The sequence below is a fragment of the Musca vetustissima genome, unplaced genomic scaffold (assembly GCF_032173495.1).
Source record: "Musca vetustissima isolate MV318-11 ecotype Yass unplaced genomic scaffold, APGP_CSIRO_Mvet_v1 utg4512, whole genome shotgun sequence".
NCBI classification, from domain to species: Eukaryota; Metazoa; Arthropoda; class Insecta; order Diptera; family Muscidae; genus Musca; species Musca vetustissima.
The window spans coordinates 56,468-81,802 of NW_026880922.1; the positions used below are offsets into that span (position 1 = coordinate 56,468).

At 37.3% G+C, this 25,335-nt stretch overlaps 1 protein-coding gene across 1 annotated transcript in view; it reads left to right on the forward strand.

Annotated features, from left to right (window-relative positions):
- The first annotated feature begins 724 nt into the window (after positions 1–724).
- LOC133326876 (uncharacterized) overlaps positions 725–25,335 on the forward strand; it is a 70,860-nt gene continuing 46,249 nt past the window's right edge. The window contains exon 1 of the mRNA XM_061535489.1: positions 725–832. Within this exon, the coding sequence (XP_061391473.1) occupies positions 745–832 (88 nt within the window). The 5' untranslated portion in view covers positions 725–744. The remainder of the gene's footprint in view (positions 833–25,335) is intronic.

Genomic DNA, 25,335 nt, shown 5'->3' on the forward strand with positions numbered 1-25,335 from the left:
AAACCCATATATCTCCACTTACTCACTACCACCACCACTACTACTACTACTACAACATAACAAGCCTAACGAATGCAATTGTAAAAAAAGGAGAGTAGTAGAACGACAACTAAGAGCCATCACACGATACGACTACATCAATCATCGTAACAGCTCTTCGCAGTGCCTGTTGCAAGCAAACAAGCCAACATATCAACAACAACAACAACCAACCAAGCAACCACATTGTATAGGACATTGTCGTTTCATCCATTCCATATTCAATTCCTATAACAAGCACAATTTTGTTTTTTTGCCAACGAACGAACCATAGGCGCCATCACAATTTTTATTCGGACTACAAGCAACAACAACAAGAACAAGATCATAACAGTGCCCTCCAACAATAACAACAACACTCTGCCTTATTCAAAAGCAAAGCATCTCTCTATCACACACACACACACACACACACACACAACTAAGGAACAAAACGACCAGTAGACACAGGGTCTGCATACACATAAACACAGCCTCTGGAAATATTATAAACGGGTGGTGGCATTAACATCATTATTGTGACGGCTGTCATTAACACTCTACTCAAAAAGCAGTTTCCACTTCTCTTATTGGGAAGCTCCCAGCCCTCGCACTCTCTGCACAACTTGTCATCATTATCGTCGGCATCGTCAAGCATTGACAAAACATCATTGGAGAATGGCGGGGACATCATCAGCATCGAAACGTAGTCGAAAGGATAATAACATGCTGATGCATGGTTTTATTTTGGTGACTATTTTGGCAACGGCCAAAAGTGCCGAAGCGGAAATTACCATGGAAGCTGCTTTTCAAGGTAATTGAATTGTGTTGTCTCGTATATATATATTTCTATCTACTGTGTACTATACCAATTTAAAATCTACCCTAACCTTTAGACTTACACCAGGTCCTCTCTCCTCCTCCTCTTTCCTTTCCGTGTTTATTTATTTTATGCATTTTCGTTGTAGTTTTTATTCGTTTTTTTTTTATAACGAGGTGGTAAATTTCTGTATAATACCCCCACTTACACAGAGGTCCATTGAGGCACTTGACTTAGATTTTTTATTGGGTTAGTTGTATTTATACCCTACACAACTATGTTGTCAGGATATTTTAGCTTTGTGCATCTCCAAGATTTTGTAACGCCGCGTAATATTGGTCCTAGACCTTTAAGCATACCGATCGTCATATCTCGACTAGCTGAGTCGAAGAGGTGCTGTTGACCTCTAGTCGGGCAAGAGGGTACAAATATCACGAAATATTGCCCCGGCTCGAAGTAAACATCCGCAGAATGTTAGAACTCCGTGGCAGTTGTGTAGGGTATGGTATGGTCTGCACCGTCCGACAATACTGCTCCGATCACTGGTTTTGTTTTTTTTTTCTTGTACTTTAATGAGCTGCACTTTTCTCATTTTTCTCGCCATCGTAAAGCAACTTATTTTGTTGATCTCCAAAAATATTCTTTAAAAAAAAATATCTGTGAAAAAAACTTTAAAAAATCCAATCTGGTGGGACTCTGTCGTTGGCTTTGTTATAATAACGACTATGAAAATAAATCCAAGCATTGACACCGTGGCGTATACGATATGACAATATTTATACGCACCAGAGCACTGTAGTAAAATAAACTAAACACAAGCATAGTTTTTGTGTTAGGTAAAGTCCAAGGTTTGTAATAAATGCAAATATGGGTGTGACAGAAATCTACGCCTCGTTGGGATCTCCAAAAAAATATTCTTTAAAAAATCCAAACCTTGTTGATATCTGTGAAAAAAAAATACTCTTCACCACTTTGGGTATATTCAGCATATGTATCTATATCTGAACCGATTTCAAGGAAACTTATCAGAGATTAATTTATATTAACTTCAGTAGGTTGTGTCAATCGGCCTAGCTATGGATCTTTAGTGCACCATTTACTTAAAATCGTACGGGAATATGTATAGAGGTGTATGTAAATCTGTACCGATTTTCACGAAACTTTGCACACATCATTCTAGATTTAATTCAGCACCTTATCCCAAAATCGAAAGATATATGCGGACTTTGGTGCACTTGGGCGAAACTATATATGGAGCTATATCTAAATCCGAACCAATTTTCACAAACCTTAGCACACATCATTCTAGACTAAATTCAGTACGCTATGCCAAAATTCGTGCAAATCGAAAGATTTTGAGGGACTTCGGTGCATCATTTACCAAAAATCGGGCGAAGCTATATATGGGAGCTATATCTAAATCTGGACCGATTTTCACGAAACTTAGCACACAACATTCTAGACTAAATTCAGTACGCTATGCCAAAATTCGTGCAAATCGAAAGATTTTGAGGGACTTTGGTGCACTATTTACCAAAAATCGGGCGAAACTATATATGGGAGCTATATCTAAATCAGAACCGATTTTCACAAAACTTAGCACACGTCTTTCTGGACTTAATTCAGTTCGCAATGCCAAAATTCGTGTAAATCGAAAGATTTTCAGGGACTTTAGTGCGCCATTTACGTAAACTCGGGCGAAACTATATATGGGAGCTATATCTAAATCTGAACCGATTTTCACAAAACTTAGCACACGTATTTCTGGACTTAATTCATTACGCTATGCCAAAATTCGTGCAAATCGAAAGATTTTCAGGTACTTTGGTGTACCATTTACCAAAAATCGGGCGAAACTATATATGGGAGCTATATCAAAATCTGAACCGATTTTCACGAAACTTAACACACATCATTCTAGACTTAATTCAGTACGCTATGCCGTACTGAAAGATTTTCAGGTACCATTTACTAAAAATCGGGCGAAACTATATATGGGAGCTATATCTAAATCTGAACCGATTTTCACGAAACTAAGCACATATCATTCTAGACTTAATTCAGTACGCTATGCAAAATTTCGTACAAATCGAATGATTTGCAGGGACTAAAGTCCGTAAATCGGACAAAAATCTGAACCGATTTTCCAATTTCAATAGGGTTCGTCCTTGGGCCAAATAAATGAGCTGTACCAAATTTCAGCCAAATCGGATTATAAATGCGACCTGTACTTTGTTTACAATTTAACATCATCAGATATGCATAAATCGACTCAGAAAGTGATTCTATGCTTATTCTCAAAAGGAACCATGGGTCTATCTCGATTCCTTTTGCCTATTACAAACATATGCACAAACACATAATACCCTGTACCACAGTGTGGTGAAGGGTATAAAAATCCAATCCTTGGTGGGATATCTAAAAAATATTCTTTTAAAAAGTCCATGCCTTTTTGGGATCTCTAAAAAATATTCTGTTGTCAGGGTATATTATAATATTGGTCCTAGACCCAACTTCAAGTATACCGATCATAATATCTCGACTAGCTGAGTCGATCTATACATGTGTGTCCGTCCGTCCGTCTGCCCATTATAATTTGTAAACACGATACAGGCCACAGTTATGGACAAATCTTCACGAAATTTTGGATGTAGGATGGGTTCTGGTTAATGAAGACCCCAATTGTTTTTGGTAAAAATCGGTTAATATTTATAGGATGAAATGGACCAAATAATAAATTTTTGTCAGTCTTTCTGGTCGCTCCAGAGGCCGCAATTATTGCCCGAACATCGTGATATTTTACTTGGATAAAGGTCGGTCAATATTTAGTGGGCCAAATGGGCCCTGACTTTTGTGAGAAAAATTACAACATTTGTATTCGAAAACTTACTTTTCAAGTCGATTTATAGCCCACAATCGGGACATGTAATTAGAAGGGCTGTACTGAGTATTAGTATTATTCGGAAAATATGTCAGTGTAAGGAAGAGGTGCTATTGACCTCTAATCGGACAAGAGGGTGCAAATATCACGAAATATTGCCCAGGCTCGGATTAACATCCGCAGAAGGTTATAACTCCGTGGTAGTTTTGTAGGTTATGTTATGGTCGGCCCCGTTCGACTATATTGCTCCGCTCACTGGTTTCGTTATTTTTTGTTCTTGTACTTTAATGAGCTGCACTTTTCTCATTTTCCTCGCCATCGTAAAGCTGCTTATTTTGTTGCTCTCGTCGGTCGGCTTTTTTATAATAACGACTATGAAAATAAATCCCAGCATTGAAGCCATGACGTATACGTTATGAGAACAGTTATATGCATCGGAGCACCACAGTAAAATAAACACTAGCATAGATTTTGTGTTAGGTGAAGTCCTAGGTTTGTAATAAATGTAAATAGTTGGTGTAACAGGAATCCACCTTTTTTGGATTCTTCTTTAAAAAATCCAACCTTTGGTGGGATCTCTAAAAAAATATTCTTTAAACAAATCCAACCCTTGGTGGGATCTCTAAAAAAATATTCTTTAAAAAATCCAACCCTTGGTGGGATCTCTAAAAAAAATATTCTTTTACAAAGTCCTTGCCCTATATACATATATATATTTAATTTTGCCTTGTAAGGGCAGTGATCATTTGAAAGTAATTTTGAAATGAATTATTTATACTCTTTCGAGTCGAGCTTAATAATCTAAGTTTTGCAATGAAAAGGAAAGCCAGGAGAAGAACCTACGTACCCACCATTAAGCGACACGTTTCGCCGTTGGTTATGCGGCTCATCAGGCATATTGGGCTATGTGGCGACGCGTTTCGAGCTTAAGCTCGACTCGAAAGAGTATAAATAATCACTTACAAAATTTTCTTTAAAAAATTCACGCCTTGGTGGGATGATTAAAAAATTTTCTTTTAAAAATCCATGCCTTTCTTGGACCTTTAAAAACATTCTTTAAAAATCCACGCCTGTCTTGGACCTTTAAAAATATTCTTTTAAAAATTTACGCCTTGGTGGGATGATTAAAAAATTTTCTTTTAAAAACCCACGCCTGTTTTAGACCTTTAAAAATATTCTTTAAAAATCCACGCCTGTCTTCGACCTTTAATAATATTCTTTTAACAACCCACGCCGTTTTTGGACTTATAAAAATACTCTTTTAAAAATCCACGCCTTTCATGGACCTTTGAAAATCCTCGCATTTCTTTGACCATTAAAAATATTCTTTTAAAAATTCACGACTTTCTAGGACCATTAAAAATATTCTTTTTGAAAAATCCTCGCATTTCATGGACCATTTAAAATATCCTCTTAAAAACCCACGCCTTTCGAATATCTCAAGGTATTTATGTGAAAACTAACCCCAGTTGAACGGAGGTTTTATATAATGCATACTGCTATGGTGCGTATTATAGTTGCCAAAATGTATACGCCACCTTTATACCAGCTTCTCCATTAAAACCACATATTCTCCAAGTAGTATTCTTCAATATCAGGCAACAAATTCGGTTTTCATATGACCATAACACTTCGGTAACAGTCATTCTATCGCCGTTTTCGACGAAGCAAGGTTCAATCACATCTACGGACCATAGAGCTCGCACCAAACAGTGACTTTTTCTGGATTTAATGGTACGTTTTCAATTACGACAATTTTGAATATTAACTTAACCAACAAGTGAGAAATGTGCAACATTTTTAAGAACATTTTGCTATTCGGATCTTCGACAACACGTTCATATACATCAGGATTATTTTTAGCGGAACAAGCGGCCCCCCCCTGCTTACGTCCCTGTACTATAGTGTGTATGATTGTTGTCAATACGTATACGCCACTTCGTTGGATGCATCGAGAAGAACATGGAGTCCTCTGACTACACGTTGGCAGCATTCCTCGATATCGAAGGAGCTTTCAACAATGTGAAGCTAGAGGCCATCCATTCTGCTCTCGTAGGCATAGGTATCCCCTCACTCCTTACGGAATGGATTGATGGAATACTGGAAATCAGAATTATCAACTCATCCTTAGGAGAGAATTCCGTGAGGAAATCTGTCAACAGAAGCACACCTCAGGGAGGAGTACTTTTCCCCCTTTTGTGCCTTCTGGTGATAAATGAGATACTTATGAAATTCAATCATCTCAGGATAAAGGCGGTAGCCTATGCCGATGATGTAGTCTTGCTGGCTGGGGGTAAGTTTATAACGCCAATATCAGACATCCTGGAGGGTGCCCTTTCAACCCTGTCTAATAGGGTTTGCACCAAAAGTCTTGGTAAACCCCATTAAAACCGAACTTGTGCTCTTCACTAGGAAGCACAAAATTCCTAGTTTCCGTCTGCCATCACTTGGAGGAGTGACTTAACCCTTTCTGACGAAGCTAAATATCTTAGCACTATCCTAGACCGCAAGTTACTATGGAATAGGAATGTTGAGGAACGCTTCAAGAAGGGATTGCTGGCACTCTATTCATGCAAGAATTCCATAGGCAAGAGTTGGGGATTAAGACCCGGAATTATACACTGGCTGTATACGACGATCGTCTTACCCATACTTACTTATGGTTGTCTTGTCTGGTGGCCGGGGGTGAACAAAAAGTGAACAAAACTGAGCTCAGTACAGCGATCGGCTTCAATTCTGATCACCGGAGCATTAAGAAGTACACCACAGGCAGCCTTGAATGCAATCTTGAATCTCCAACCATTGGATATTTTGATCAAATTCCAGGCGGTCAGGTGTGCCCTGAGACTCCGAGAAACAGATGCCTTGAAATCGCTGAACTATGGTCATGCCAGCAACCTAAACATAACGCCAGGTTATGACCTTTTTAGGGGAGATAGTCATATCACTGATTATATTCCCCTCCATAGGGACTTTAACGACAACAAAGTTGAATTTCCTAGTAGGGAATCCTGGACTAGTGGCTCCCTACCTCTGCCAGGTCTGTCAATCTTCACAGATGGGTCGAAGATGGAGGAAGGCACTGGCGCAGGCGTTTACTGTAGGGAATTAGGTATACAGAACTCATATAAACTCCACAATGACTGTAGCGTTTTTCAAGCAGCGATTCTAGCAATCACGAAAGCGGCCGATATAGTAAAAGCACTTAATGCCGACATTACGGGACCGGTGACTATTTATGTAGATAGTCAGGCGGCCCTGAAAGTGGTGAAGTCGCATACTATAAATTCAAAAGCAGTTCATGATTGTAAGACCGCTCTGAATGATATACGACACATAGTTGGATTATGCTGGGTTCCAGGTCATAACGACATTGAAGGGAATGAGATAGCCGACGAGCTTGCTCGAGGGGGATCACAGTCGTCCAGTCTTCTGATTGAGAGATCTGTGAAACCCCCCATTAGCTATTTCCTTGGCAGAATCCGTGCGTTCCATTACGAGGTAGTCGGTAACAGATGGCTAAGGGAACCTGCTTGCAGAATCTCTAAATATATATGGCCTGAATTCTCTCGTAAATGAACGTCTTAGCTGCTGGAACACAATAAGAGGGGGATAAAAATCGTTGTGGGGATCATAACTGGTCACTGCAAAATTAGATCTTTCACTTCTAAGTGGGACTCCAGTGGAGAGTCCCAGAGAAACAATTGAGCACATCCTCTGCAAATGTTCATCGCTGATCGGCAGAAGACATAAACAGTTTGGAAGTTATGAAATTGATAATCTAGTCTTCTTCTCCAAAATAGACCCTAACCAAATTCTAGGCTTTGTCAAAAAATTGACTTGGCTAAAATAATTTCTCTTCCGCCCCCTTCTTTCTCACTATTTTTTCTCTTTACTCTTCCACTACCTTTTTTCTTTTCTTTATAGGTACATATATACATAAAGGATGATCACAATGGACATAGTTTCCGAGTGGACGGTTGTTACAACAACCGTACATCCCGAACCTAACCATACGCCACTTAGCTCTCAAAATACTTCCTACACAATACCATTTATTGGAATATTAAAATTTTCCATACTTCTCGGAACAACAAATTGTTTTCATTTTTCTTGACACAAAAAACTCAAGTGGGCGAGTTTTTCCGTTTATTTTCTTTACATAAATATTTTCCATAACGACATGACATAAGTATGAAATTTTATGAAAAAAACAAAATGACAAGTGCGTGTCCTTACATTTTCGTCAAGTAGGTTAGAATACAATTTTTATTTCAGGTTGTGCGTTTTTGTATTCGCCACCTACTACATATTTCTCTTGTCATGGAATCGATGTTCCAATTTACGAACAAATATTAGCAGTGACAGACAGACATACACACACACACATATCTCTGGTCATTTTGGTTGCCATGCAAATGACAGCCAATAAATTCATTATTTGTCATTATTATTATTTTGTATTTTTTTTTTATTTGATGAGCGGGTAAGCGTGGCGTACGTTTGTGTATAAGAGCAGGTGTTTGCAAGTGTACCCGGCTCGGCTATTTAGCCATCAATTATGTATGTAATAACCATAAAACATGTTTTCCCAACCAATGTTTACATTGATGTTGCTGGCACATGAAATTTATTCACCTGATTTTCATTTTTTTCTTTTGTTTCTCCTGCCACCACCGATCAGTTTTTTGTGTTAAAAAATTATTTTTAATATAAAACATGTTTTTCTGTTCTGACATTTGACATGTAACCACCACCTACTTGAAATGTCAACAATTTTATGTTTTGTTATTGGAGAGCAAAAATTACACCCCTTTCATAAATAAAAATTTTCCACTTGCCACTGATGCCAACATTAGCCACTGCCGCTGTCACCACTTCTGTTGGCTGGCTGGATGGCTGATTGTGTCTGATAAAATATTGGCCAAACAAAAACCATATTTGGCCAAATGAACCGACCAACCACTCGATTTTTATTGGTTTCGTTAGCAATAATTCAATATCGGTTTTTTTTTTTGTTTTTGCCACCATTGTTCTGTGTGGGTCAACACAAACTGTGAAATTGCCTTTAATGAGAAAAGTTGAAGAATAAATGATTTGTCAACACTCACCCACACTCTGTGTGTGTGCATTAAATAGCCCGGCCAATACAACATTCCCGTACAATAGAAGCAGGAATTGGTTCGAACCGAAAAACAAAGCAACAAAAAATAATATATGTATATATGACAAAAACTTATAACCAACAATAATATTGATCATGGTGGTTTGAATTATTTTATTTCCATAGAAAACATGAAATGAAAACCCCCTGTAGCCTCTACTTCGCAGAGTTTATTTACAAAAAATGAACTGAATTTATACGTTGTTAAGTGGGTCAATTTGACATTAAGTGGTAGCAATTTGCAAAAACCTATTTATATATAAATATCATAATTCACAATTAATTCCGAATATAAATGAATTAATATTGTCATATAATAGCCTAGACAGACGATAGTCTTAATTTGCATTTACGGCCTTAATTCAAATTAACTTGAACATTATCCTCATTTTTATAACCTCCACCATAGTATGGAGGGTATATTTTGTCATTTCGTTTGTCACTCATCGAAATATTAATTTCCGACCCTATAAAGTATAAATATTCTTGATCAGGGTAAAATTCTAAGACGACCTAGCCATGTCCGTCCGTCCGTCTGTCCGTCTGTTGTAATCACGCTATCTTCTGAAGGAATTGAGATAGGGTGCTGAAATTTTGCATACGTTTGTCTTTTGTCTGCAAGTTCGAAGATGGAATATATCGGTCCACGTTTAGGCATAGCTCCCATATAAAGGTGCCTGCCAATTTTCGGTATTTTGGGTATTCTTTAAAAAATCCAACCCTTGGTGGGATCTCCAACAAAATATTCTTTAAAAAATCGAACCTTTGGTAGGATCACCAAAAAAATATTCTTTAAAAAATCGAACCTTTAGTAGGATCACCAAAAAAAAATTTCTTTAAAAATCGAACCACGCCTTGTTGGGATGTCTAAAAATATTCTTTAATAATCGAACCTCGCCTTGTTGGGATGTCTAAAAATATTCTTTTAAAAATCCACGCCTTCTTGGGATGTCTAAAAAATATTCTTTTAAAAATCCACGCCTTCTTGGGATCTCTCAAAAAATCTCAAAAAAACATTCTTTTAAAAATCCACGTTTTGTTTGGATCTCTAAAAAATATTCTTTTAAAAGTCCAATTTTTTTTTTTTGAATCTCTAACAAATATTCTTTTAATAATTCACGCCTTTCATGTACCTTTAAACATATTCGTTAAAAAATCTACGCCTTTCCTGGACCTTTAAAAATATTCTTTTAAAAAATGAAGCCACGTACTGACAAATATCCCGAGGTATTTGTGTGAAAACTAACCCCTGTTGGAGGAAGATTTTAAATTTTCAGGAGTGCAAATATTATTGATAATATGGTGCGTATAATAGTTGCCAAAATGTATACGCCACCCTTTATATCATGTTCTTCATTTCCTGTGGCTCCGTCTTGTTAAAATCACATATTCTCCAAGTAGTATTCTTCAATAGCAGGCAAATCATAACGATCCGAATTGACGGTGGCAGTCGTTCCATAGTCGTTTTCAAAGAAGTTAGGTCCCATCACAGCCTCAGACCATAGAGCGCACCAAAGAGTGATATATTTTAGATGTAATGACCTCTCTTCAATTACTTGAGGATTCTCAGATCCCCAAACATGATAATTTTGTTTATTAATATAAAAAATTCCTTAGAAATGCTGTTCAAGCATTCATTCCACCAACGACGTCGTGATTGGTTAGCTGGTTTCAGTTATTGAGTGAGCTAGACTTTATTTGGATGTAGGCGAAGATCTAAATACAAAATACGGTATAATGTGCCGTGGGACAGTCTTAATTCCTGAGAACGACGAGGAATCGTCTTCGGCAACCCTTTCACTTACAGCAGTGATATCTTCAACGGAACGAGGGATACGATGATGCACAGGCCTCATAATATTTGTAACCGCTCCATTCTCTTCAAATTTCTTCATAATTTTTGCAACATTATTTCCTGTAAAATCACGATATGATGCAGAATCGTCATTTTGGTTGTAGGTTATATCATTTTTATGCATTGAGAGATAGTCTAACGATACACTTTTGGCCAATGTCAGACTTTCAACTGAAAAGAAAGAAGTGAAAAAGCGTTAAGTTTGGCCGGGCCGAACTTTGGATACCCTCCACCATAGATATACTGACAGGTACTTGAAATGAAAATAACGGGAACATACCAAAAAGTGACCTTTCAACATATAACGTTACCTCCTAACGTTACCATATAACGTTACCTCCTAATTTTCAGTATTTTGGAGGTTTTGATCGTATTTTTCCACCGAATTGGCTGTAATTTAGTATTTTGACTTCTTAATTGGTACCAAAACTCTCCACAAAAAATTATAAATATAGGTGAATTTTTTCGGATATCCCCCATATAAGGGTACCCCCCAACCGAATACGCTGAAATTTAGTACACTGGGTTCTTAATAGGTTCCAAATCTCTCCACAAAAAATTATGAATATAGGTCCATTTTTTCGGATAGCCCCCCATATAAGGGTAACCCCAATTTTCGGCATTTTGAGATTCTTGAGCACGCTTTTCAACCGAATTTGCTGCAATTTGGTATGTTGTAATCGTATATGGTATCAAATCTCCCTACCAAAAATTATTAATATTCGCCCCCTTTTGGGGGTAGTCCCCATATAACCCCCTTTTTATATTAAAATAGTTATCTGATTTGTTCCGCGTTTTGAGTTTGGTTCTAAGACTCTTTTGTAATCATTTCACCTGCGGAGGATAGAGAGATACGAAATTAGAACGTAAGGTTCGATAATGAACTATAGCCGCATTTAAACCTAGCCCCTGATTGAAAGTTCCAGAATTTGAACTATGCTTGGAAGAAATAATAAGATTGGCAAAGTTTGGATGAAATCTAAATTTTCTGAAACGGATTTGGTCCAAAGAAACATGGGGTCTAGAACCAATATTTCGATGAGGCACATTTTCATCGTGTTAAAGTGTATACACCCTCATTAGCCATAAGGCTGAGGGTATAATTATCCTTTAAAAATTTCTAAAATTTGTATTATGGTTTACATAGTCCGTTTTTAGAAATGTCGGAAGAGATCCACTTTTTGGTATGTTCCCAATCTATTCATTTCTAGTACCTGTCAATATATCTATGGTGGAGGGTATCCATAGTTCGGCCCGGCCGGACTTGCCGCTTTTTCACTTGCTTCACCACACTGTGGTAAAGGGTATTATGTCTTTGTGCATATGTTTCTAAAAGGCAAAAATAATCGAGATAGACCCATGGTTCCTTTTGAGGATATGCATAGAATCACTTTCTAAGTCGATTTATGCATGTCCGTCCGTCCGTCCGTCTGTCTGTCCATGATAAATTGTAAACAAAGTACAGGCCGCATTTATGATCCGAATTGGATGAAATTTGGCACAGCTCATTTGTTTGGCCCAAGGACGAACCCTATTGAAATCGGTTCAGATTTAGATATAGCTCCCATATATAGCTTCGCCCGATTTTAGGTAAATGGTGCACCAAAGTCCCTATATATCTTTCGATTTGCACGAAATTTGGCACAGAGTAATGAATAAGGTCACGAATGATGTGTGCTAAGTTTCGTGAAAATCGGTTCAGATTTAGATATAGCTCTCATATATAGTTTTGTCCGATTTTATGTAAATGGTGCACCAAAGTCCTTATATATCTTTCGATTTGCACGAAATTTGGCACAGCGTACTAAATTAAGTATAGAATGATGTGTGCAAAGTTTCAGATTTAGATATAGCTCCCATGTATAGCTTCGCCCGATTTTAGGTAAATAGTCCACTAAAGTCCTTGGAAATCTTTTGATGTGCACGAAATATGGCACAGAGTTATGAATAAGATCGAGAATGATATCTGCCAAGCTTCGTGAAAATCGGTTCAGATTTAGATATAGCTCACATATATAGTTTCGCCCGATTTTAGGTAAATGGTGCACCAAAGTCCCTATATATCTTTCGATTTGCATGAAATTTGGCACAGCGTACTAAATTAAGTATGGAGTGACGTGTGCAAAGTTTCGTGAAAATCGGTTCAGATTTAGATATAGCTTTAGTCCACTAAAGTTCTTGGAAATCTTTTGATGTGCACGAAATATGGCACAGAGTTATGAATAAGATCGAGAATGATGTCTGCCAAGTTTCGTGAAAATCGGTTCAGATTTAGATATAGCTCCCATATATATTTCCATCCGATTTAAGGTAATTGGTGCACCAAAGACCCTATATATCTTTCGATTTGCACGAATTTTGTTATAGGGTACTGAATTAAGTCTAGAATGATGTTGCTAAGCTTCGTGAAAAGATCCATTGCTAGGCCGATGTACACAACGTTCTGATGTTATATAAATTAGTCTCTGGCAAGTTTCCCTGAAATCGGTTCAGATATAGATTTATAACAAAACGCGTCGTCTGTTAGGATACATATGTAAAATATACCCAAAGTGGTGAAGGGTATCATAGTCGGCCCAGTCCGATTTTACTACTTTCCTTACTGGTTTAAAATGGGAGCTGTTTTTCTAAGACAATAGTTGCTATTCCTCCTTTATGTCATGAAGCTGCAATCTTCAAATATTGGGTGAGGGTCACTCTTGGTCCAAAGGTGACAGATAAGGCTGGGTTTTTGGAAATTCGTACTAGAACGGTACTAAAAGCACTAAATAGTACTAAATATGATACTATTTGTATTCGGCGAACCGGTATAGCTAGAACTCTGAAATTTGGATTGGTGGTCCCTGATGGAGTGTAGGATAGGTGTAGCAAAGGGTTTTTGGAAATTCGAACTATAACTATCCGAAAAGTACTAAAATGTACTTAATTTGGTACAAATTCGTAGCATGTGAATGGATAGAGCTAAAAACTTGAAATGTCAATTAGGGTTGAGATGTAGAGTCTATTTAAGGAGATGGTTTTGAAAGCGTGTACTCATGTGTACGAAAAGTACTATATGGTACTATAATTGGTACAAATTTAATCTATACTAATACTACTATACTAATAAAAGAGTAAATTGATTGACTAACTGACTGACTGATTTAACGATTCATCGACGGCCAGATGAAACGACTAGAGCTAAAAACTTTTTTAAATTCGAACTATAAGTATCCGAAAAGTACTGAAATGTACTAAATTTTGAACAATTTCGTAGCATGTGGATGGATTGAACTAAAAACTTTAAATTTGGAATGCAAATTAAGATTGAGAAGTAGGGTCGATAGGAGGAGAGTTTAGGAAGCGTGTACTCATGTGTACGAAAAGTACTATATGGTACTATATTTGGTACAAATTTGATTTGGAGGTACAAATCGAGCTGGAATCCTGAAAATTAAAAGTAACATTACCAGCGGAGTGTAGGATTGGGATATGTACGTAGTTTTGAAAATTTTTTACTTATGTGTACGAAAAATACTAAATCGTACTATAATTGGTACAATTTGGAATTGGGTGAACCAATAGAACTGGAACAATGAAGTTTGGAGTTAGGATCATTGTAGGGATGTAGGATTAGGGTCAGGATTCAGTTTAACAAATTAATACTTATGGGTACTAAATTTGGTACAATTTTATTTTATGTGAACCAATAGAACTAGAATCATGAAATTTGGAGTCAGGATCACTGTTAAGGTGTAAGATTGAAATATGTAGGAAGTTTTAATGCTACCATATAAATTTGCCTCATCAAAATAACGGTTTTAAACCCCATGTTTCATTGGGTCAAATTCATTTCAGGCAATTTGGAAATGTGCGTCCGTCTGTCTGAGTGGGGTACAATATAACTCTGGAAGAGACTAACCGGTGTCATCGAAACTTTACACATCGTAATATTTCTTCCAAACATATATTAGGTTCGAATATGGAAAATATCCACTGTTTTCATTGCCCCACAAAGTTAGGGTTATTTCCCCTCAGAAGTATTATAACGTTGTCTGCATAGCAAATGGATTCAAATCACTCCTCAGTTAAGGTCCTTAACAATTTATTGATAGTTGTGACCCACGGCAACGGTGGTAAATTCCCTCCCTGTTGTACTCCTTATCGTACTTTGTCCCTGATATTTACGTCTTGTAAGCTGCATCTATTCCTTAGCATGTGACTGACCTAGGCTATGATTGCCTGGTAAACTCGAAGTGACTCTAAGGTAAGTGTCGACATTATTGAAAGCTCCCTCGATATCATTGCATACAGCTAAAGTAAACATTTTCTTCTCACTCTACACGAGGTTGTAATGTATAGCGGTTTACACTGATCTTCCCCTTACGTACGTGTGTTGTTTATACTTTAGCGTATCGTTGGATATGTTGCTCTTTATCATGATGTCGACAATACGATCCATTATTTTGAGTAAGAAAGAAGGTAGGCTTATTGCCCGTAGGATTTTGGTGTTGCATAATTTGCCTTGCCTGACATGAGTATGAAGACTACCCTGGTTTCTTGTCCGGCTTTTTTACGAGTAAACACCAGCCGTATACACGAGTTGAAGAGTGCTGCTTTGAATGGTGAAAAGCTCAAGACGTATGTTATATCATATTGGATTAAAACCACATTTAGAGCCTTCAGATCTTTTATACTTGTGAGCTTTTTCTACCCGTTCCCGTATATGGTATTTCCATTTAAAAAATTTGAAATCGATTGGGTTATTAGTTTTTGAGTTATCGTGCCCGCCATTCGCAAAAAAATGTTTAGAGAAAAACGCGTTTAAAGTTTGAGAAGCCCTTCAGCCGTCACTTGATGCTGACACAATAAATCGGCTATATCTTCAAGAGTTCTTGAGATTTTAACTTGACATTTTGCAGGGACATTCTTGAATTAGTGTAGATTGGAATTAAGTCAACAAAAAGTTTGACCCCGAGAATGGGGGGGGGTCCCCTTAAGTTTTCTGTCTAGGGTGATATGATTATCACATCGTGTAGAGCGATTTCCACTGATCGTATCTTTACGTACTCGTGTTGTTTGTACTTTAGCGTATCGTTGGGTATGTTGCCCTTTATCATGATGTCGAAAATACGTTCCATAGTTTTGAGTAAGAAGGCAGTTAGGCTTATTGGCCGAAAGGGTTTTGGTGTTGCATAGTTTGCCTTGCCGGACCACGGTATGAAGAATTCACTGGCTTCCGGGCATTTTAGAGTATACGCCAGCTGATTTGAATGGATGTTGATATGTTCGAGGGGAAGTGAGCTCTCATGAGGAGTATTATTGTTCCTTCTGTTGTCTCTATTACATTCGGTTGTAGAGTATTCGGACCCCTGTACCTTTGTTCCGAATCTCCCAAGCCATCCAGGGTTTTTTTCGAAAACAAATTTCCTTTCTCGAAGTGGACGACTTTTTTCGAATGGATGACTTTCTTCATTACATCCAAAAAAATTCACTGGTTTGACCTTACATCTTCGAAAACAACAATGTGATGATTGTCACCAATTCGTAGCGTTATGGTCATATTATAACCCATTTTTTGCCTGCAATATAATAATACGACTAGGAGAATATGTGGTTTCAACAAGATGGGAACATATGCTTCACAACTCGAGCGTATATGGCTTTATTACAAAAGACATTTATGGGTAGGGTCAAATTTCTTCTTAAGATTTTTATTATTTGAATTTTGACTGTAAGGGCAGTGATTATTTGAAAGAAATTTTTTATCAAGCATTTGTAATGTTTGAAAATGGGGTCGGTCCACTCCTTTTAGTACGGAATATCCAATTTCATCCAAATTTAATTCATCGCAATATTTTTATTAGATCTATCTAAAATAGCAAAACTTAAAAATTTATAAATCCAATATCTATCGCACAGAATATCCGATTTGAACCAAACATTGCAAATCGTAGTATTTCTACCAATTCTAAATCAAGTCCGAAGATGAGACCACTAGGTCCATTTCTCCTCCACAAAACAATGAATAGTTTGGAAATGCATCAAAGCTTAAATCAAGTTCGAAGAAGGTGAATATCGGCCCCTCCTTCTGGAATATTCGCCAAATAATGGCCAAAATTGCGATTGGAATAATTTTACAACATCAAGCGAACAAACTATTTTAACCAAGCCTGTATACTGTTGAAAGAAGGGAAATATCGGTCCTTCCTTTCTGGTACCTCGTTCACAAATGGAGAATTTGTAAATCTCATATAAAGCGGAATATCCAAATATCATCCAGACTTTTCTCATCTCAATATGTTTACCTTACCTACAACAAATACAAAGGTGGGTCCCGTCGCTACACTCCTTCTGGGCACTCCTGACGGGCACGATATCTCAAAAACTAATGACCCAATCGAAAAATCCATTCATGAAAATCCATCTTTTACACGTTTCTCTGTGAGTGTATAGCTATCGGCGAAGATCTTCCTTATTATACCCTACACAACTATGTTGTCAGGGTTTTATAGCTTTGTGCAGCCCCAAAAGTTTGTAACGCCGAAATATTGGCCCTAGACCCACCTTTAAGTATACCGATCGTCATATCTCGACTAGCTGAGTCGATCTAGACATGTGTGTCCGTCCGTCCGCCCGTCTGTCCATTATAATTTGTAAACACGACACAGGCCACAGTTATGGACCAATCTTCACGAAATTTTGCATGTAGGATAGGTTTTGGCCAATGAAGGCCCCTATTGTTTTTGAAAAAGATCGGTTAATATTTAGGGGATGAAATGGACCAAAAACTTTATTTTTGTCTGATTTTCTGGTCGCTCCAGAGGCCGCAATTATGGCCCCAACAAAGCGAATTTTTGCATGGAGAAGGTAATCGGGCCAAAGAATAAGCCTGCCTGTTTTGATAAAGATCGGTCAATATGGAACCTGACTTTTGTGTGAAAAATAACAAAATTTGAATTCTATGGCATATATATTTGCCCCTGACGGACCTAGACCCAAAAAGTTGATAGTATGTTCAAGATGAGTGGTTGACCTTTAAATTGATACCAATTATATGGTCTTATGTGTTCAGATGTGGGAGTAACACGTAAATATTTACTGCTGCTAACGTATTCAGACATTATTTTGTAACCCAAAACCACATTAGAGGGCGGAAATATAGCGCTGATAGCTTTGAAAATTTCCATGATTCCAGTTATGGTCAAGGAAAACGCCTATAATTTTCGGTGATGATCAGATAATAATTATGGGATGAAGTGGACCGAAAACTTAACATTTTGTGTTACTTATTTATTTTTTTTTTTTTTTTTTTGAGTCGATCTATAGGCCAGAATTGAAAGCCCAACATCATAACATAACTCACGGTAAAGATAATCTGGACAAGTACAGCCCTCGTCTACTGAATATTAGTAAAATTCATTGACCTTTAGTCGGGTTTCAAGAAGGTGCAAATAACACAAAGTTAAATTTTCGTGGAAGTTGTGTAGGGTATTATATGGTCGGCCCCGTCCGACTATACTGCTCCGCTCACTGGTTTTTTAACTTGGTTTTTGGTAAAAAATCGGCGATTTTCCAAAAATATTTTTTTTTTCAAAGGTCCGCCATTTTGTTAATTTTTGGAGCGAAGTCAATAATCCTAACTCATACGAGAGACAGACATGTGCTCTTTCTAACACCGTTGGAATTTTCGGATTCCGATGTTCCAGTGGGGAGTTATCATGCCCGCCATCAAAAATAAGGACTTTTCTTTAATTACAAAAAAACAACAACAACAAAATAACAAAAATTTTTTGTAATTTATTTTTCTTCTTTTTTAAATCTTCAAAGATATATATGTGCAAAGTTACAAACTTTAACAAGCATTGGTATTGATTTACCCGCCCATTGAAAATCTTGAAAAATTAAAATCGAGAATGGGGGGTTCCCTTAAATTACTGCAAATAAATACAGATAAACTAACAATCTCTTCTGTATTGACATTTTTGCCAGCAGTGTATTTAGTTAGTCCTCCAAAATGTTCTCTATCTCCCCCGTCCTTTTATTCATCACATTGACTTTATTCGTCTTAATGATTGTTGTTCGTTGAGTTCATTAAAAATTAACACTAATTTTCAAATTATCTTTCTCTCTCTATACCTTTTCTGGTTGTTGGTTTGACACATTAAATGTTAACGCCCCTCCAAGTAGTAGAAGTAGTTGTGTATTTATTTAGTGTTTTTTTTTTTCAAAATGTTTTTCTAATTTGAATGCACCCACCTCTTGCTATTTTTGAGGATTACCAAAAACTAATCGTCATTAACAACTGTGGGGGGAAGAATAAAAAAATAACGAAACTTTTTTTCTGTTTCATAAAAATTTAAACCCCTAACGAAAAACTAGATTGGCCTTAAAAAAAACAACAACAACAAACTTTTCTTCCAACTTTTCGACCAGAAAACATAAAAAACCAACACACACACAAAAATTACAAAACAACAACTGGAATCATCATCATCATTACATATGTTATGTAAAGTGTGTTGTGGCAGTAGTTTAAACTCTGTTTAGTTTATTTGCCTTTGGCTCCCATACATTGACAGTCACACACACATACACCCACGCAAACAAACACCCACCCACCCACCCTCACGAAAATTATAAACCAACAAACAGCAACAAACTTATAAAACATCTGGCGTGACTAATGCCGACATATGAGTTAAATCAGCAACACCACCATTTCACCAGCAAGCCCCCTCATCCTCACCCCCTCCGCAAGTTTTCTTTTGGTAGTTTACAGTATTTAGGGTTGAAAATCTCTGCTTGACAAGGATTAAAATACAACATTTTGTAATTCCTGCCAAAAAGTTTTTGTTGTTGTTGTGTTCTTTGGTTTTTATGCGCAATGCCTTCATTTTTTGCTGGTATTTGCAATAATGGCTGATTATTAAAAAACTGTTATCTTTTTTCCTTTTGTATTTATGATTCGCCTTAATCCTTGCTTACTGTTTCTTCTTCTTCTTCTCTCTTCCATGCATCATAAAATTTTAATTGTTAATATAATGTTTTGTTATCGTTTTTTGTGGTTGTTGTGTTTTTCTTCTTTATGGCATTTTAACCTGGAAATGTTAATTTGCATATTTATGCCACCATGGTGGTGGTGGGGTGGTTATAGTATGGGATTTAGATTTAGAGATGTTTATAGAAATCAGGGAAGGGTTCGTAATGTTATGGAGATACAATTCGAGGAGAACATATTATAAACCATAAATCCAAATATATAATTTAACCGAACGCGTTGTAAAGAAAATATGGCAATATGTGAAAGATTTCGTGTAAAGCGAATACACGAATTAAATGCTATGAAATCGGAAATATTATACTATACTAAATTTCGGGTTGATCGGACGGATTCATCAACTTTGATCGATTTTTATGAAAGCCATATCGAAGTCTACATCAAAAAATACTCCATGAAATCGGTTTGGGGAAAAACATTTTCTATGCCGCCTAATCCATGGTATATTAAATGGAATATAAAATGTCTGCCAGAAACCCGTAAAACCCGTAAAATTCGATGGCGACTTAGGTATGTCCGCCTGTGATCACTCTAGTCTCTAAACGAATTGAAAAATAGCCAACATTTTACATAGAGTTGTCTCTTGCTCCCATATAAGTGTACCCTACCTTAATATCCTCCTCCTTTTAATACCTCCAAAAACGGGGGCGAATATTAATAATTTTTAGGCGGCAGATTTATCTTGTAACGACAGGTTTCCCCTTAGGCTGGAGTAAGCTCGCCGGGGCCACGGTTCGTAACAGAAAATTTGTTTGTGTGCGAGAGAGAAAGAGAAAGACGAGTGTTTTACGTTCTATAATGTTTATTTCGTACGCAATAGAGGTATTTACAAAGTAAACTTAGATCTTGCTTAAAACTACAGGGATGACGTCTGTCCGAGGTTAGGTGGGTAACTTTTGCCGTCCTTCGAAATGGAGACCTGGATAAGTACTCCTGGTGGGGAATGGACTGGGATACTGGGAGTTGGAGACCTGGGTAAGTACTCTCACAACAGGATACTCTCACTGGGATTCGGATTTTCCAGTTACGTAGGTCTATTGGGGAAATGAGCTAGGATACGTAATGATTCTACTGCAAGAGACCTTAATAAGTAGTCGAGCAAGGATACGTAAGGATTCTACGGCAAGAGACCTTAATAAGTACTCAAGCAAGGATACGAAAGGATTCTACGGCAAGAGACCTTAGTAAGTACTCAAGCAAGGATACGAAAGGATTCTACTGCGAGATACCTTAATAAGTACTCAGGCAAGGATACGTAAGGATTTTACTGCAAGAGACCTTAATAAGTACTCAGGCAAGGATACGTAAGGGTTCTACGGCAAGAGACCTTAATAAGTACTCAAGCAAGGGTACGTAAGGATTCTACGGCAAGAGACCTTAATAAGTACTCAAGCAAGGATACGTAAGGATTCTACGGCAAGAGACCTTAATAAGTACTCAAGCGAGGATACGAAAGGATTCTACTGCGAGAGACCTTAATAAGTACTCAAGCAAGGATACGTAAGGATTCTACTGCGAGAGACCTTAATAAGTGCTCAGGCAAGGATACGAAAGGATTCTACTGCGAGAGACCGTAATAAGTACTCAAGCAAGGATACGAAAGGATTCTACGGCAAGAGACCTTATTAAGTACTCAAGCAAGGATACGGAAGGATTTTACTGCGAGAGACCTTAATAAGTACTCAGGCAAGGATACGAAAGGATTCTACTGCGAGAGACCTTAATAAGTACTCAGGCAAGGATACGAAAGGATTCTACGGCAAGAGACTTTAGTAAGTACTCAAGCAAGGATACGCAAGGATTCTATGGCGAGAGACCTTAATAAGTACTCAGGCTAGGATACGTAAGGATTCTACTGCGAGAGACCTTAATAAGTACTCAAGCAAGGATACGAAAGGGATTCTACGGCAAGAGACCTTAGTAAGTACTCAAGCAAGGATACGGAAGGATTCTACTGCGAGAGACCTTAATAAGTACTCAGGCAAGGATACGAAAGGATTCTACTTATTCAAGGTTACGCAAAGATTCTACTTAGGCAAGGATACGCAAGGATTCTACTTATTCAAGGATACGCAAGGATTCTACTTAGGCTAGGATTAGACTGCAAGAGACCTGGATAAGTACTCAAGCAAGGACACGGAAGGACTTCTTTGGGGATAGGGACCTGGATAAGTACCCTAGGACGGCTATAAGAATTGTCATACAATGTATCACTCACCTGGGATGGATGTGTCTTCTGTCGTTGTCCGGCACTGACTGTCCCTTCTCACTCGTTGATCTGCCTTTTATAGCAAGCCCCAACCACGTGTTCTGGCGTGGGATAACGGGAACTTGTTTTGATCAACTTGTCACAACAACATTGGCTGTGATCATCACAACCAATGGCTGTGATGCGGGAGAATAACTGTAACCCTTTGTATTTTGTTGTTTTCTTTTGACCGCGACAAAGAAGAATGCAGGGATTTTAGAATATTTTCTTATTTATTAAACAACAGAAAAATACATGGTGTGGGCAAAAATGAGTGCAACGACTTTTTGGTCGTCACAATCTCTGATCTGTTTAAACATGTTATCTTCGGAGGGGGAAAAGAATTAGGACGTCAGGTTTGAGAATGAAATATATCGGCTCGCATTACGAGTATATATATTTTTGATCATTGTTCTAAGAAGATTTAAAAATGTCCGTTTGTCTGTTTTAATCACCCTAGTTATTAATATAGGTCCACTTTTTCTGGTAGCCCTTATATACGGTACCCGCCAATTTGCAGTATTTTGTGGGTTTTGAGCACATTTTTCGTGGGTTTAGTACTTTGAGTTCGTACTGGGTAGCAAATCTCTCCACAAAAAAATTTAAGGGCGTGTTTTTCGACCGAATTCGCTGAAATTTAGTACATTGGGTACCAAATTTCTTCACAAAACATTATAAATATATATTTTTTAATATCAACGACATTTAATTTAAAAATTCCAAGATCTGCTAATTACGTGTCCCCCCCAAAATTTGACTTTTTTCATAAATACCGTTATATATCACACATTTCCCGTGATAATTGTCTGTTCTCACACTTAATTGATCTACAGTACAGTACACATAAGCGCTTTCAATAAAAAACTATTTAAAAAATATTCCAAACAATATTCCAAATATTCCAAAACAATTTTCCCTTCAGGTGTGTGCTAATTACGTGACCGGCACTTTATATATTCGTCCGATAGGATAGCGCACGGAATTAGGTCCAGAATGAGTGTGCTAAGTTTCGTGAAAATCGGCTCAGATTCAGTTATAGCTTCCATATATTCTTTCGATTTTATAGTATAGCCCCCATATGAAGTACGCGCCAAATTTTCGGCATTTTTCCAATCGAAAAATCTATACTTTTGCATTTCAAACTTTTGAATGCTGGCACACATCTGCGTAGAATTCGATAAATAACGCTGCTTGTTCAGTATAGTTCCATGTTTTGTCATAGCCCCATATGAAGGTCCTGCCCCATTTTCAGTATTTTGGAAGATTTTTGGTATATTTCCCGAATATTTTTTCCTGGGGTGAACATTTACGCTATAACATGCACATGTTTTCATTTTACACAGAAAGTTCTTGGTTTGACCCGCAAAATATTGACGATCATTGACTGACCTTTCCAATAAGTTTTCGAAAACCCCTCCTCCGTGTTATGTTTAACTTATAATTGTGGCCTATTAAACGACTTGAAAAAATACACAAAGTCATACATAAGTCTCTAACTGGAACTTTATGCAAAGTTTCATATCCATCTGCCCGACATTTCAGCCCATTACCTGATGTGGTAATGGGAATACTAAATATATACATATTAGTATACGTAGACCCCTGAATATATGTAAGTATAGCACCCCCATCCGAGAACGTACATCAATATAAGTGGTATCAATTTAATGGTCTACCACTCCTCTAGAATATACTTTTAACTTCAGTAGTAAATAAATACGCCATTTGCGTCCATTTCACCGATTCTCATAAAAAGAGTCATACTTATCATAGTTGCGGCCTACAGTCCAATTAGAAAAACAGACATAAATACAATTTTTGGTCCCTAAATATTAGCTGGTTATTACCGAAAACAATATGGGATATTTTTAAGCCGATCCGATTGGTTCATAGCTGTGACTTGTACAGTGCTTACAAAATACTACGCACATACGGACGGACACATAAGTCTTGATCGACTCACCAGTTCGGGTTATGATGATCGGTATACTAAAACTTGGGCCTGGGACCAATATTTCGCGGCGTTAGAAACTCTTGGGGTCACACAAAGCTATAATACCCTTACAACATAGTTGTGGGCCTCAATAAATGACCATAACCTCTTATGTCATTTATTCGCCTATCATCTGATCATTAAATTTCAAGATGATTACAATTGGGAATTTTTATACCCTACACAACTATATTGTCAGGGTATTATATATTGGTCCTAGACCCAACATTATGTATTCCGAGCGTCTTATCTCGACTAACGGAGTCGATCTAGACCTGTGTGTCCGTCCGTCCGCCTGCCCATTATAATTTGTAAACACATTACAGGCCACAGTTATGGACCAATCTTCACGAAATTTTGCATATAAAAAGGATTTTGGCCAATGAAGACCCCTAATGTTTTTGCTAAAGATCGGTTAATATTTATGGGATGATATGGACCAAATATTTAATTTCTGTCGGTTTTTCTGGTTGCTTTAGAGGCCGCAAATTTGACCCGATCATCGCGAAATTTTACGTGGAGAAGAGGATTGTGACAGAGAATATGCATGCCTGCTTTGACAAATCGGTCACTATTTAGCGGGTCAAATGGACCCTGAATTTTGTGTGAAAAATGAAAAAATTTGCATTCTATGGCGTATATATTTACTCGTGAAGCATATAGATCCGCGAAGTTGATAGTGTATCCAAGAGGAATGGTTGACCTTCAAAATGACTCCAATTACATTGTCGTATGTACTCGGATTCAGATATTATTTAGTAACCCATTACCTCATTAGAGGGCGGAAATATAGCGCTGATCCCTTTAAAATTTTCCATGAAGTTCCAATTATGGTCAAAGACAACGCCTATAATTTTCTATGATGATCAGATTAAAATTTTGGGATGAAGTGGACCGAAAACTTAATTTTTTTTTTTTGTGTTTTCTAGTCGAATATATAGGAGAACATCACAACAGAACCCACCGTGAAGGGAATCGGAACAAACATCCGAGTTCCGTGGTAGTTGTGTAGGGTACCGTCCGACTATACTGCTCCGCTCACTGGTTATTGTCTGAAATTGTGTTATGTTTTCGTTTCGAATAAATTATGTTAAAGAAAACAATACATCTCCAACATTTTTGTTCAACAGCGCCCTTTATTCATTTTTTAATTTATTTATACTAATGGGAAATTAAAAGTTCACTAATTTCGAATATTCTGTGCCTACTATTCCCCCACTTTATTCAATTGCCCTCTAAATATTCTAATAAGAATAAAATACGTTCATCAAAAATACTTTAATTAAAATACCAAAATTTCATGTAAATATTTTCCA